The following is a 15,445-nucleotide window of genomic DNA, read 5'->3' as shown; positions in this document are numbered from 1 at the left end:
CCGGGAGGAGGGAGGCGAGGCCTCCCTCCCCGGCGGAACGGTTCAACAACAGGGAGCTCTCTGTGCGGGAGTTTTTCAGAGAGAGAGAGAGAGAGAGAGGGAGGTGGAAAAATAACTTGTTTTCCCCATAATCAGCTTCTACTCCAAATGGCCATCCAAAAACCTGCGAAACGAGCTTAAAAAAAAAAAAAAAAAAAGTCTGCGAAACTAATTACTGCATTTACAAAAAAGGACAAAAGTATCGTAATTAAAAGTACCAAAATCTGATTCATGCCGAGTTTCGGTACATAGGGACATCAATGTCATTGCAGTTATTCCTCGAACCGAAAGCAGAATGCAGCAGTATGAGCTCCACTTCCAAAAAGAGACATCCATCCCTCTCTTTCCTTCGGAGTCCAGCCCAGCAGACAGCGGTCGTTCACATTTCGAACCCACAAAAACAAATTAAAATAAAAATTAAAAAAAAAGGTAAAAAAGAAGGGACACGCAACAAGATTTTTAGAGAGAGAAAGTAGAGAGAGAGAGAGATCCGAAACACACAGATCTCTCTCTGCTTGTCTGAAGCGAAAGTAGTGTGTTGTTTGGATTGGACGAATCAGGAATGGCTGGGTACAGAGCTGAGGACGACTATGACTACCTCTTCAAGGTGGTGCTGATCGGGGACTCCGGTGTGGGCAAGTCCAACTTGCTCTCCAGGTTCACTCGCAACGAGTTCAGCCTGGAATCCAAGTCCACCATCGGGGTGGAGTTCGCCACTCGGAGCTTGAACGTGGATGGCAAGGTTATCAAGGCCCAGATTTGGGACACCGCTGGCCAAGAAAGGTGTGGGTATCTATCTTTGTCTGAGATACTGGTTTTTATGATCTGGGTCTTTCTTATTTTTTGGAGTTTTTGTTTGTTTGTTTGTTTGTTTTTGCTGGCCGAGAAAACTGAGGTAAAAGAAAGGAAAATCTCATGCCAAACTGAAAATTATTATATCAAGGTTGGTTGAGTTGAGTAAAGGATTTAGTTTCATTCTTTATAGCTGAGGTATGGTGCGTTAATTTTGGGATACATAGACGGGTTTGCTTTTATTGGATCTCAGAGGGTTCGAATAATTGAATAACTTTTTTAAGTAGTTCTTTGGTGGGGATTTAATGTTGGGTATTTGACAAGCAGATTGGTTTTGTTTTCCTAATAGTCACGCAGCATGGCGGATCAAACTTAGATTTATCGTGTGCAATGGATCCTCATATTCTGCGCCCCTTTTTTATGTGTAATTTATGTATATCAGAAACCTGACAATGAGTTAGAAATGAAGTGAAATGTTCGAGCTTGTACTGGGTTGGCGTGACTTTGCTTCCTATTTTACGGGGATTTTTTTTTTAATTTTTTAATTTTTTTTAATCTTTAATTTTTTTTTTTTAAAATTTTTTTATGCAGAAAAAATAAGGCTACCCTTTTTGAAATTATTGGACTCTTCATTGTTCAGGATGTTTTTATGTCATAAATGAATGGAGCTGTTTGGTAACCCATTCTAAAATTTCCAATTCCCATTTCACTCCTCCAAAAAAAATCAAATAAAAAATATTCTAACTTTTTTTACACTTTTTACATCACATCAATAATTTTTTATTATTATTCAAATAAAAAAACACACTATAAAACAAAACATTTTCACTTTTCTATAAAATATTCTTAAATTTTATATCACATCAATCACTTCTTACTACTATTCAAATAAATATTCCATTTCTCACTTACATACCAAACAACTTCGATATGTAGTCTATAATCTATTGAGGTAGCTAGTCATGCAGAAAAAAGCATACAGTATTATAATATCTTTTCTCTTGCTTCACAATCTTTTTTGTTTTTGTTTTCTTGCCTGTTTGTTTTGTTCAATTTACCTTGTGTTCTACATGGTTAGTAGTGTACGTTGACTTTACTCATCTTGTCTCTATTGATGTTACCTGTAATTTATTATGAACTTCTCTGTTTTCTTCTAGCCATATCAACCCTAAATCTGGTGGGTGGTAGTTAATAATCATCATAAAGACATCATCTTATGAATACTTGTTTTGTAGACACGACCCTGATTTGCTATTTATATAAAATAAGAGACCATGTCTACGCTTGTAGAATCTTAAAAATGTTCATGCATTTCAATTGAGTGTGTTTGGCAACACTCTCATCTCCCTCTCTATTTTTTTTTTCACTTCTCCCAAAAAAGTCAAATCTAAAACATTCTAAATTTTCTTCACTTTTTATATTACGTAAATAATTTTTTATTATTATTCAAATAAAAAAACTCACTACAAAACAAAACTTTTTCACCTTTTTTTTTTTTTTTTTTTTGATAAGTAATTTAAAATTCAATAAAAAGCGCAGAAGGGGCGCAACCCTAATACACGGGAAGTATACAAGAGAGCCCCTAAACGGGAGGAACAGCTAATAAATTAAGAAAGTCTACGTAAGACTTTTTCACCTTTTTATAAAACAATTCCAAACTTTTTTATACTTTATATCACATCAATCATTTCTTATTACTATTCAAACAAAAATTCCACAACACAACCATTTACCAAACACACCCATTGATTTTTGTCAACATGTATCAATGGCGTATACTCTTGAATCACTGCTCTATATCAATTTGGCACTGATTTTTTTGGTCCTCTCTCTCTCTCTCTCTCTCTCTTGCTAGAGGCACACACGCACAAACATGTGTGTCTGCAGCCTCTTATGGTTGATGATTTTTATAGTCCAGTTGCCTCATGTCCATTAGTTTGGACTAATTCCTTGTTTTTACTCTCGTTCACTTTATCAAACCATGTGTGATCTTCTTGAAATGTATTAATACTTTTAATCTCTTATCACCTTTGCATGCATCACTGCTTCGTGGTCCTTGAATTTTGACTAGGGATACAGGAATGAATGCATATTATTTTCTTTTTCAGTGGAAAGTTGAATCTCCCATGTATTAACCCTCTCCTAGTGTTGGAAATGTACTTGACAGATTAATTGTATCGTTTTGAAGCATTTATTTTTTTTATTCCCTGTCATTTCTTTTGGAGAAAAATGCAGAATTTGTCCATGTGGTTGTATTGAATTGCAAAAAGCTTCATAGGGCTTAAAAAGTGACTTGAACTTCCCATGGTAAATATAAATGACAAATAATTATCTATGTTGATTTGCCATTTAAAATCCTGACGGAAACCGTTAGTATGCCACCTCATCCCCAATCAGAATTTGACACGTCTCTTTTAATAAAAAAATATAGAAAAAAAATAAAAATAAAAATAAAAGACCGTTCAAATATCACAGCCCCCGCAAAAAATAAAAGGCCATGTTTTCTTTTTCTTTTTTATATTTTTTATTAGAGGAGACGTGTCAAATTCTAATTGGGGATGACGTGGCATACTTATAGTTTCCGTCAAGATTTTAAACGGCAAGTCAACAAGGTAGTAAGTCACTTTTTAAATCATAGGGAGCTTTATTGCAAATTAGTGAACCACATGGACTGATTTACATTTTTCCCTTTCTTTTATATAAATATTTATTTATGTCGCATTAATTTTTGAATTTTAAGTTTTACCTCTTGTGAACATGGCATTTTTAAAGATAGCTGCTTTGTTTGATCTCTCTCTCTCTCTCTCTCTCTCTCTCTCTCTATTCTACTAAGCTATCTGATTTAGTGTTATGTGAGTTTTACCCTGCCCTCAGGTATTATTTTGTGTCTAGCATGTTTGTGTGAGATGCACTGCAATGCAACTTCAGTGTTGTGTGTGATATCTTCTTAAATAAGTCACCAGTGGGAAGTGCACATGTAATGAATGTGTGAAACACATTCACACATTGGTAACGAGCTTGTGGCGGTTTTTTTAGTGGTAATAACATCCAATAGTAGGATTGTATAAGGGTAAAGGTGGTGTCATCGTGCTTGTAATATGTATTTGGTTTTATTTACAGAGTGGTGGTGATGGCAACAATCACTTCACTAGGGTTGTACTTGTGTAGTGGTGGCACATATATGGAGAAGTGGTGATCAATGGATGATAATCCAAGGCAGGTCTTATTAATTTCTCTATCGAAATTCCATAAGTGTTCTTTCTTTTTTTTTTTTCTTTTTTTTTTTTTTTTTTTTTTAATGTTATAGGTAATCAAGGAAATCTCATTAAAAAGCGTAAGGTGTCTTTAAGTACACATGAAGTATAGAAAAGGAACACCAAAAAGAAAAAAGAACAGAAAACAGAAAAAACATAAAACAAGCCACCCGCGGATATCCAAAGGATTGGGACTACAACAAACCACCCACAGAGGAAACCCTAAACCCGCATAAGAGCCCTGGGCTTCAACATGACATTGAGTGAACCCTCTTGCCTTTACCCTGGCTAGAACCGTCACCTCTTGTATCAAAGAATAGAGCACTCCAAATTTTAAGCTCCCTACTCCCTTTTGACTTAGAAATAGAAGCCACAACCTCATGACTTTTTCCCTTGTCAAGGACTGTCAAGAGATCCCGAAGCCTTTTCTCATTACCCCCACAGGAGATTCCCAAAAAGGGATATATCTCCATCGCACTTTGCACAACCTCGGAATAGCCGACATCCCCCACCTCTCCATTCTCTCTAAGACCCACCGCATCCAGATCACCCTCCTTTGAAGATTCACCTACCTCTAAAATGGTTAGAGGGGGAATAGCCACTGGCATTAGCGAGTGTTGAGAGAGGGGCGGCCAATTAAAAACACCCCTCATAGAGTGGAGAGGGAAGACAAAAGTCATACCCGGCAAACAAAGCCCAGATGACCCAACAATATCATTACCTTACGGCAGGCTAAGGTCGAAGGCCAAAGGCGAAGCAGGCGAGGCATTGATCATCGACAACCACTCACCCTCAAGAAGAATAACATCCAGCTTCCAAGCCAATATAAAACTTGGACGTGCAATTTTAACACTTTAGTGGCTTAGCCAATTCTAGTCCGAATCTGCCGATGAAGTAGAGGAAGCCAAAGCTACTGGCGGGCCCATGATATCCTGAGTAAGATCATCTGCAAAGGGTGAGGGGCAAGCCAAGCCTAGAGCAACTGGCGAAGATTGAGGCAACAAAGAACCAAAGGCATCTTCTAGCCTCACCGGAAAATACCCATCCAATTGAGTATCAATACTTGCGGTCATTGGTATGAGAACAACCTCCGATGAAGGCTGCATGAGCTGGGGAGTGCCATCGGCAACATCTGACCTAGCCGAAAAAGGATCCTGAAAAGATACTGAAGCCATCATCGACCATTTTTTGGGGGAGACACCATTCTGCCCACGCAATCTAGGCTACTACCAATGAGAACACTGGCCTTGGTGTATAAAAATTTACCTCCGGCGTCATCTAATAGCTTCGACCTCGTCGGAGCAGGAAAGCACCAGAGGAGATTGTCGAGACCAGGGCAGCCTCCGGCATACCATTAACTCAGGTGGAGAAACTCGTTACACCATGACCCGCACCCAAACCCGCTTTCTTAGACCCCTCTCCCTTCGAATCCTTGTACTTTAAAACCCTCCGAAATTCCATAAGTTGGTTAAAATTATTAGAATTAGTATTATGTACCTCCATTATGTGAGCAAATATGAAGGGTTATGTTACGATCGTAAGGGTTAAGGGTTTAACCGAATCAGTATCTAATAGTCCTAAGGCTTTTGGATCAATGATTAGGTCCTTAACAATTGGTATCAAAGCAGGCACCATGTCACGGGTTTGAGTCACGGAGGATGTGACCTATAAGCTAGATTAAGATGTCTTGGTATCATGTATTAGTATAAAAGAGAAAGGGTTACCATTGGGTAGTGCCAATGGAGTGGGCCGCTATTGACGTCAGATTTGGAAGCGTGTAGTGTTATGATCTTAAGGCTTTAACCAGATCAGTATCCAACAGTCTTAGAGCTTTTGGATAAATGGTTAGACAGTTAACAAATTCTTTTGCATATAGGCACCATTGGAAAGAAAGATTGAGCTAAATGAAATATTGGTGTTCTTATATATTCTGTTTCAACAGAATGCTATCATGGATAACATTGTTATTTTTGCCTTTCGTCTAGTATAACACTATTGGCAGCGATTATGATAAATATTGGTAGTATGAAACTTGTCGTTGTCCATATCAACTTGTAGATAAGTACTTATCTATGCATTTCTTACCAATTCTTGTGAATCCCTTAAAAAGGAATAGAAAATAGTTAAAACTGTACTGCTGTAGCTTAAATTTTTGACCTGATAAAACGAGGAAATGTATTCTATTACATGAAAGATTATTGGAGGCAACTCAAACTTCATTTTTAATAGTACCCATGATTTAAAATGTATTTTCTGTCTTGGTGGATATTTTAGGATCATTATAGTGATTTTAAGTAAGCTAAAAAATTAATCTGGCCAAATTTGTAGGATCTTTGTTTTGAAGCTGTTTCTAGCTTAAAATTAATCTGACCAAATCTGTTTTGGTTCCTGTGAGAAATGTGGATGATGCGGTCGAGTTGGCCAACATCTTGGGTTGTGGGACTTCTTCTCTACCCCTGATGTATCTTGGTATGCCCCTACGGGCTTCTTACAAGGCCAAGTTTATTTGGGATGGCAATGGCATTGTGGAAAAGATGGAGTGTCGGTTGGCTAGCTGAAAAATGATGTATTTGTCAAAAGGCGGTAGGGTCACCCTTATTAAAAGCACTATTTCCAATCTGCTTACGTACTTGTCTCTCTTTCCCATTCCTGCTTCTGTGGCCAATCGTATTGAGAAGTTTTAATGAGACTTTTTATGGGGAGGGATAGGCGAAGAATTCAAATATCATCTGGTTAATTGGGCCAAGGCTTGTTCTCTGATCTTTGAGAGTGGGTTGGGGATAAGAAATTTGTGAATGTTTAACCACGCTCTCCTAGGTAAATGGTTGTGATGGTATGGGACTGAAAGATATGCGTGGTGGAGAGTTGTGGTGGACTCCAAATACGGTAGTTCTTGGGGGTGGGTGGTGTTCTTCTGAGCTGGTAGGAGCCTTTGGGGTGGGGGTGTGAAAGTTCATCAGAAAAGGTTGGGATTCCTTCCCTAGCTTTTCTAGATTTGTTGTGGGGGATGGCTCCAGGATCAGCTTTTGGCATGATTTGTGGCATGGAGACACGACCCTCAAGGTAGCTTTTCCAACCCTTTTTGGTATTGCTCGAGCGCAGGACGCCTCTGTTGCGGACAACTTAGAGTTTTTGGGTGGTGCCAACCAGTGGAACATGAGCTTTTCTAGGAAGGCACATGATTAGGAGGTGGATGCTTTTGCTTCTTTTCTCAAGGCGCTGCATTCAGTTAGAGTGGGTAGAGACGGAGCAGATAAGTTGTGGTGGGTCTCTTCAAAAAAAGGTTTGTTCAAGGTCAAGTCCTTTTGCTCCTTAGCCTGTACTTAAGGTAGTTGCTTCCCCTGGAAAAGTGTGTGGAGCACTCGGGGCCCTTCAAGGGCGGCTTTTTTTTGCGTGGTCAGTGACTCTCAGCAAGAATCTTACCCTAGATGCTACATGTGTAAGAAGACTGGTGAGTTTGTGGATCATCTACTTCTTTACTGCGACATGGCTTTTGTTTTGTGGAGTTCTCTCTTCAGTCGTTTCGGGTTGTCCTAGGTTATGCCTAAACGGGTTATCGACTTGTTTGCTTGTTGGTGGTCCTCTGGAAGGCCGAAGAGTGTTGCGGTGTGGAAAATGACGCCTATTTGTCTCTTTTGGTGCCTTTGGAGAGAAAGGAACAATAGAAGCTCTGAGGATTTGGAACTGTCCTTAGAGGATATTTTATCCTCTTTCTACCATACGTTGTACCTTTGGACTACGGCCTTTGTGTACCCTTTTTTCTTTTAGCTTTGATGTCTTTCTTGATCGTTTTTCTTTTTCTACTTAGGTATTTCCTTTTTATACTCTCAATGTACTAAGGGGCGCCTTACGCTTTCAATTAGATTGGTTTATTACTTATAAAAAAGAAAAAGCTAGAGTTCAAGCAAAATTATACCAGCAATACCACCACCACCACATTTAACTCCATTGTCACTGCTAGTCTTTCATTGCAAAGCTCACTACACGCACTTTATTCACAAACAACTTTAGTGAGCAAAGCATTTTACGTACTATTTGTGTGGCTTTCATTTAACTGTCATTTTGATCTGAATCAACACAAATTCATTCACTGACAGGGGCTGGTTGGATATCTAGTCAGTGAGGATTGTTTAGATTTGGTTCTTGATTTACTTAATCTACTATCATGTATAGCTATATGAACAGCTAGTTCTACTATTCTTCAAATGTTACGCACTTATGTTAGGCGTAAAAAAACCCTAGCAAACCCTGATGCTAACCACAGTGGCGGCTGAGACAAATATGGAAGGTTGGGGGGGAAAAGTCTGTGCTTAAGGAGCACGACTTTTGGTAGGAAAGTATAATTCCCTTTATTTGCTTCCTACAAATCAGCTACTGATTGGGAAGTAAAATCCCTTATTCTTAGGCTACAACTGGGGAAACGCATCATGGTCATTTCGAATTTTTGGTCATGCCATTTGGTCTCACGAATGCCCCCATCGACTTTCCAACCTTGATGAACGACATCTTCGGCAGAATTTTACGTAAGTTCGTTCTTGTTTTTTTTTGATGACATACTAATTTATAGTCGATCTTGGGATGAACACTTACAGCACCTCAATGAGGTTTTGGAGATCCTGAAGGTTAACCACTTGCATGTTCGGAAGGATAAGTGCAGCTTCAGGCAAACAAAGGGTGAAGTATTTGGGCCATATTATTGATAAGAACGGGGTTGCAGTGGATCCGGAAAAAGTCTAGGCCATGTTGGTATGGCCGAAACCTCAGAACCTCAAGGCACTTCGGGGTTTCCTCGGCCTCACCGACTACTACCGAAAATTTATCCAGCACTACGGCATTATCGCTAGGGGCCCTTGACGCAACTCCTAAAAAATGATGCGTTTGGGTGGAATGAAGAGGCTGAAGAGTCTTTCTCGCTGCTTAAGGAAGCAATGACCAAAGCTCCGGTATTAGCCCTACCAGATTTTTCCCAACAGTTCATAATCGAGTGTGACGCATCTGGCTTCGGCATTGGGCTGTTTTGATGCAAGGCTGACGTCCCATTGCATACTTCAGCCAAGCCCTCCATGGGCGTAACCTGGCCCTTTCCACCTATGAAAAGGAAATGCTCTCGTTGGTCACCGCTGTCCAAAAATGGCGTCCATATCTCTTGGCCACAGGTTTGTAGTGCGAAATGACCACCGTAGCTTGAAGTTCTTATGGGACCAAACAATAGCTACAGAGGCGCACCAGAGGTGGCTTATCAAACTCATGGGGTACGACTTCGTCATAGAATACAAGAAGGGCCGTGACAACCGGGCGGCTGATGCTCTCTCTCGACAGCAAGAAGGGGCTCTCTTGGCCTTGTCCTCACCGGTCCCTAGTTGGATCGAACCCATCCAGCAAGAAGTCCAGCGCGAACTTGATCTTATAAAATTGTCGGAGAAAATCCAGCAGCAAAACATCAAGGGCCCGTGGCAGGTACGGGCATGACTCATTTACTTCAAAAATCGGATTTACCTTAAGTCCGCATCCCCCATTGCAGCAGCCATCATCGCAGAATTTCACAACAGCACTCACGAGGGGTATCACAAGGGCCTCCAACGTATCAGGTCAGTTTTTTATTGGTCTCAAATGAAGCAACAACTTCGCAATTTCATAAAAAATTGCGATACTTGCCAACGCCACAAGGTTGTCAATACCAAACCCGCTGGATTGTTGCAGCCCCTGCCCATTCCCGAGCACGTTTGGTCAGACATATCCATGGATTTTATCAATGGGTTGCCCCCTTCCTATGGTCGAACCACCATCTTTGTGGTTGTGGATCGCCTCTCAAAATATGGGCACTTTACACCCCTCAAGCACCCTTACACGGCGGCACAGTTGGCACAAACCTTCTTTGAGGTAATTTTCAAATTGCATGGAATTCCATCTTCGATTGTGTGCGATAGGGATCCGTCTTTACTGGAATTTTTTGGCGGGAGCTCTTCCGCCTCCACGGGACTAAGTTCAACTTCAGCTCCGCCTATCATCCCCAAACAGACGGCCAAACGGAAGTGGTAAACCGCACCATTGAGATGTACTTGTGGTGCTTCACCAGCTCCTCACCCAAACAATGGGCTAAGTGGCTGCCTTTGGTGGAATATTGGTACAACACTGGGTAGTGGGTACCACTCAGCCACCAAGTGAACTCCATTCTAGATTGTGTACGGTCGTCCTCCACCCTCTCTGTTGCCTTACGTCCCAGGAACCACAAAGTCAGCTGTAGTTGAAGATACCTTGAGGGCCAGAGACGAAATTCTGCAAGAGGTGCGGCAGCATTTATTCGATGCTCAAAACCGAATGAAGCAAGTGTATGATAAAGGCCATGTGGAACAGTCATTTTCTGAGGGTGAATGGGTTTACTTGAAGCTCCAAGGGTGCTGGCAGCAATCTATCCAGAAGCGACACAACCAGAAACTAGCTCCCAAGTTCTATGGCCCCTACCGAATTGTCAAGAAAATCGGTCCAGTGGCATACCAATTGGCTCTACCCCCCAAGGCGAAAATTCATGATGTCTTTCATGTTTCAGTTCTCAAGAAATGGGTAGGAGTTGGCATTCCAAATCCATGATGATCTTCCCCTCCTTTCTGATGATAGTCAGTTGACTCCCCAAGCCATCCTTGACCAAAGACTCCAGCGAGGAAATAAGGAAATACTGGTGCACTGGAAGGACCTTTCACCTCTCGGACTTCAAGCTTCGTTTTCCTACTTTTCCCCATGAGGACAAGGGTCATTTTAAGGGGGAAGGAGTGTTACGCACTTATGTTAGGCGTAAAAAAACCCTAGCAAACCCTGATGCTAACCACAGTGGCGGCTGAGACAAATATGGAAGGTTGTGGGGGAAAGTCTGTGCTTGAGGAGCACGACTTTTGGTAGGAAAGTCCTAAGAATAAAGGGATGTGTTTCCCCAGTTGTAGCCTAAGAATAAGGGATTTTACTTCCCAATCAGTAGCTGATTTGTAGGAAGCAAATAAAGGGAATTATACTTTCCCTAAAAAATGGAAATCAAGCAATTACTGCTGTATTTGTAATTCACCCATTTATATGGGGTTTCGAATTAATAAAGGCATGCAGAAAAATTATCAACACAACTCCAGTAGTTGTTAGGAGGCAGAGGTACCTCGAATACCTCTTATCATTTACCCCGATCATCATAGGTAAGCTCAGGGAATTAGACCCTGCGGCTACCCCACTGGCCAAACCAGTCACACGATCACAAACCCGGGCCCTTGACATCAAATCAGACTTAAGTTGGCATTTTTTTGAACAATCTCTTGTGGCTTCTGGATTTAAGTTTTTTTGTAGCTTGTTGGTATCAGGCCTATTTAGTGGTGAAACATAGTTAAGTGTATCCCGTGCATATAATTAATTATCTGAGTTGAGACCAGTGGCAGAGTGATGCAGTTTCTGTATTAGAGTGGCAGAGTGATGCTTGACAATTATATAATTTCAGGACTTTCACACATTTTAGCATACTTATTGGAAACTTATGTTTTCACATGTGAAACCTCTCACAATTTTTTAAAACCTAGTTAGCTGACACAAACACTATCTAATTCACTAACGTTTCCTACTGAACTTTGTAGACTGAAGAAGTTTATGTTTCTGCCAGTGCCAGCAAATTGATGCATTAAGAGAGCTTCTCCAATTTAGCAAAAGAATTGATTGGGATGGAAACATGGTGAAATAAATCCTTTATGGAATTGAATATGGTTATATCGAAGTTCACAATGTAACTTTAGGTAGTGTGTCATGGAAATTTGATCCCTACAATTGTTATCAGGATGGATAGGGGAAGCTCTAATTAATGATGATGATATGTTGGATGAGTTACTTTACCAGTTAATTAGATGAAAAATGCTAGAAACCACATTGTTATCCTTCATTGATCTCACAATGCTGATGTGACAGTCTCAATCAATGATTGGTTGAGACTATCATGTCAGTATTGTGAAATAGTTGTGGGATAAAAATGTGGTTTCTAGCATTATTCTAATTAGATATATGATGACATCAAGAATGCAACAGAATTTATGGGATCTTTCATGATATTTCTCACATCGTCGATTGGCCTTTCTTTCTTGGGTGTAACCATTGTTCGGAGTGGTGGGAACAGATGTGGTCGGTTTTTGGAGGTGGCGGTCTACGTCGTGGGCTGTCGGAGAGGGATGACCATGTTTCCTGAAGGCCGGGATGGGCGGGGCTAGACCCGTGTTTCCGAGGAGCTGAGTAAAGCCCTGACTTTTCTTGAAGCCACAGTCAAGGCTTCGTTTGTTGGTGGTGCTTCGGTGGGTGATTGCCCGGGAAAGGCAGCGGGCTCTCTATCGTTTGCGGAGGTGGTGCGTTCGAAGCCTACCTTCCCTTTCATTAGTGGTGGGCTTTTGGTCCAGTTGACTGAGGTGGCTCGGTGTGAGGTGGAGAAGCTTCTTCCACTGAGTTTGGAGTAGGCGACGGTCTGGCAGGTAGTGGATTGTTCCACATTGGAGACGTCCCCAATCGTTCCTTGGGGGATTGACCGTCGCGCTAATGGCTCCTTGGATCGAAGCAACATCAGAGATTTTAGGTTTCGAAGCAGCAGCAGTGGCTTTAGTAGAGGTAGGCGTGACGTCGTGTGTGCAGGTGAATCTCAGGGGTAAGAGGGGAAAGGGATTTTCAGGAAGCTTCTCGAGATCTCTGGTGTTTGGTTGAATTGAGTTTGCGGGTCCAAACGTAATTTGGGTAGGTTTTTTCCTGTTGGGCTGAAACGCTTCTTAGGCAGTAGGGGCTTGGGCCGGGTTTTTAAGAGAGTTTATTTTGTGGTTAGAGGGGCCCGGTTATGGGTTGGATTCGGGAAATGGGGCTTTAGGCCAGCGTTAAGAAGGCCAATAAGTCGGGTCTTGTTCCGGGTTTTGGTTCTTATTTTTTCTCAGCGGGTGTGGGTTTTGATCTCTCGAGTCAGGGCCTTTACTCGCCTTCAGCGGCTTTTTCTCCAGTGTCGGAAGCGGTGGGTTCTCCTGACCGGTCGTTTGGTGGGCTAGTGGCTTCTTCGGCGGTTGTTGAGCCGCCTCTGGTCGGGTTTGCTTCAATGGGGTTTGGTTTCTCATCCTAGTTAGCGTCCTCTTCTCCGGTGTCTCCAAATTTCACCAATAGTGCTTTTGGTCTGGCTGAATCTCTGTCCAAGTTGGGTGAGGTCTCTGCTATATTGGGTCCAGCACCTTCTTCATTGGTCCCTCCCCTCTCTTCTCTGGAGTTGCTGAGCTAAGGCCTTGGTTCGCTTTCCCTGAATCTAGTTTTTGTTCGTGACTTCTCAGGGGTCTTGTGTTCTTCACAACAAGCTTCTCTTGCGATGGCTCCGGGTTAGGCGAAAGTTTCCCAGGCTTGGAAAGCAGGATGTGGTTTAGCTTTTACTAGTGTTTCCTCCTGGGCAGAAGAGTTGGGTTAACGACTTCGTTTCTCGCTTCCCGTGATGTCGGAGTCTGGCGCGCCTATCTATCATTCGGAGTCTAAGTCAGTGATGAGGTGTTCTTGGAAGTGAAAGGATGGACAGCTGAACAAGTTTTTGTTAGCTGAGTCTTTGGCAGCGATCACCACCTCTCCTTCTCTGCTGGGCTATCATCCTTCCCCACCTTTGGAGTTCGTGGCAGTTAGGGAGCCTTCGGTCAGCTTTTGTCGGCATGGGTTCTTTCTTCCGCCCAGCCATTCTTCCCCGCTGCTTGAGGTGAGTGAATCTTAGAAGGGAGGTGTTTTCAATGAGGTTGTAGGTTCTCCCGGGGCAGTGTTTGACGTTGTGTTTTCCTCCAAACTGTGGGTATTTCCTTCAAGGGGAACGTAAGGGTTTTTTTTGGATGTCCCGGCTCAAATGGTTGAGGGATAACGTCTTGAGGTCCCCGTCTCCACTCCTAAAGTTAAAGGGAATAGAGAACTTCATAACCTTGAGTGCGATATCAGTTATGATGTTAGGAGTCTTGGTTCTACTCGGGCAAAAGCAAGAGGGTTGCTGTGATGTAATGTCATAGAGGGTTTTGAGTTTTTGTTGGGGTGTTTTGGGTTTTCCGCTGTGGTTGGGTCTTTATGGGTTTTTTTTCTTCTTGTTTCTCTCGTCTTTTTTGCTCTCTGTTTTTGTGTTCTTTTGTATACTCTCTATATATTTAGGACGCCTTCATTTTCTTACTTATAAAAAAGAAGGTATATGACGATTGTATTGGTGTTTACAGCATTGTTATGTGGAATTGTGGATATTCATTTGTTTTTTCGTGATCAGCTTTTGAGGTTTTTATGCATATTTCCTTTTGTGTGCCCTATATATCCTATCCACTGTCTGACCTTGTTTATTGAGTTTTAGGTACCGTGCCATAACCAGTGCTTACTACCGAGGGGCTGTTGGTGCACTGCTTGTGTACGACGTGACAAGGCATTCCACTTTTGAAAGTGTCGAAAGGTGGTTAAGGGAGTTGAGGGATCACACCGATCCAAACATTGTGGTGATGCTCATTGGCAATAAATCAGATCTTCGTCACCTTGTGGCAGTCTCAACTGAGGATGGGAAATCCTTTGCTGAGAGGGAGTCCCTCTTCTTCATGGAGACTTCTGCTCTTGAAGCAACCAACGTCGATAACGCATTTGCCGAAGTTCTTACGCAGATCTACCGTATCGTTAGCAAGAAGGCCATGGAGACTGGAGATGATGCAGCTGCTTCAGCTGTTCCTTCCAAAGGAGAGAAAATTGATGTCAGTACAGATGTTTCAGCTGTGAAGAGAGTTGGGTGCTGTTCCACCTAGGGGTTTCAATCTGTGGGATGTGGCTGCTTCGTTTTTGCTGCATCTTGTTTCCATGTACACTACGATTATGTAAAAATTTTTAACAGAAGATGCCTACAGTAGGAGGGAGATAGGCCAGATCTGTTTCATTTTACTGTCAATTTTTTTTTTTTTTTTTTTGGTGATGATCGAAATTTTTAGCAGTAATTGTTTAAGAACTGGGTATTACATCCATTGCTTTCAATCCGGTGCTGACCTGGATGGGCTCAAATCCGCACCAAATAGTCTTTTCCGATCCATTATGAAAATTGCTTTATTTGGTCTCATAATAGAACCCCCTCTCCCCTCCAAAATAAGGATCTCTTCAATATCAAATGAAATGAATAATATTTATATTATGGTTAGAATTTAGAGTTGGAGTATCTAACTGTGTACATTATGTTAATATTACTACGTCTTTATAAAAATTTAAATAATGTGGGACTTAAAGTGATTTTAAAACCAGAAAATATATTATTTGAGTGTTTTTGAAAAATTACGATTTGAAAATGTAAAAAAATATGCGTTAAAAGGAATGGGTTTTAAAAAACGTACACTTTTAAAGGT

The 15,445-nt window shown here is 41.5% G+C and overlaps 1 protein-coding gene across 1 annotated transcript; it reads left to right on the top strand.

Moving 5' to 3' along the window:
* The first annotated feature begins 387 nt into the window (after window positions 1-387).
* Window positions 388-15,147, top strand: LOC133867988 (ras-related protein RABA1d). The gene is made up of 2 exons (XM_062304775.1): window positions 388-822; window positions 14,425-15,147. The coding sequence occupies exons 1-2, from the start codon at window positions 602-604 to the stop codon at window positions 14,858-14,860; spliced, it is 657 nt and encodes a 218-aa protein (XP_062160759.1). The 5' UTR covers window positions 388-601; the 3' UTR covers window positions 14,861-15,147.
* The last annotated feature ends 298 nt before the right edge of the window (window positions 15,148-15,445 follow it).

The sequence above is a fragment of the Alnus glutinosa genome, chromosome 5, assembly GCF_958979055.1.
Source record: "Alnus glutinosa chromosome 5, dhAlnGlut1.1, whole genome shotgun sequence".
Lineage (NCBI taxonomy): Eukaryota > Viridiplantae > Streptophyta > Magnoliopsida > Fagales > Betulaceae > Alnus > Alnus glutinosa.
This window is presented reverse-complemented; position numbering and strand designations above follow the sequence as displayed.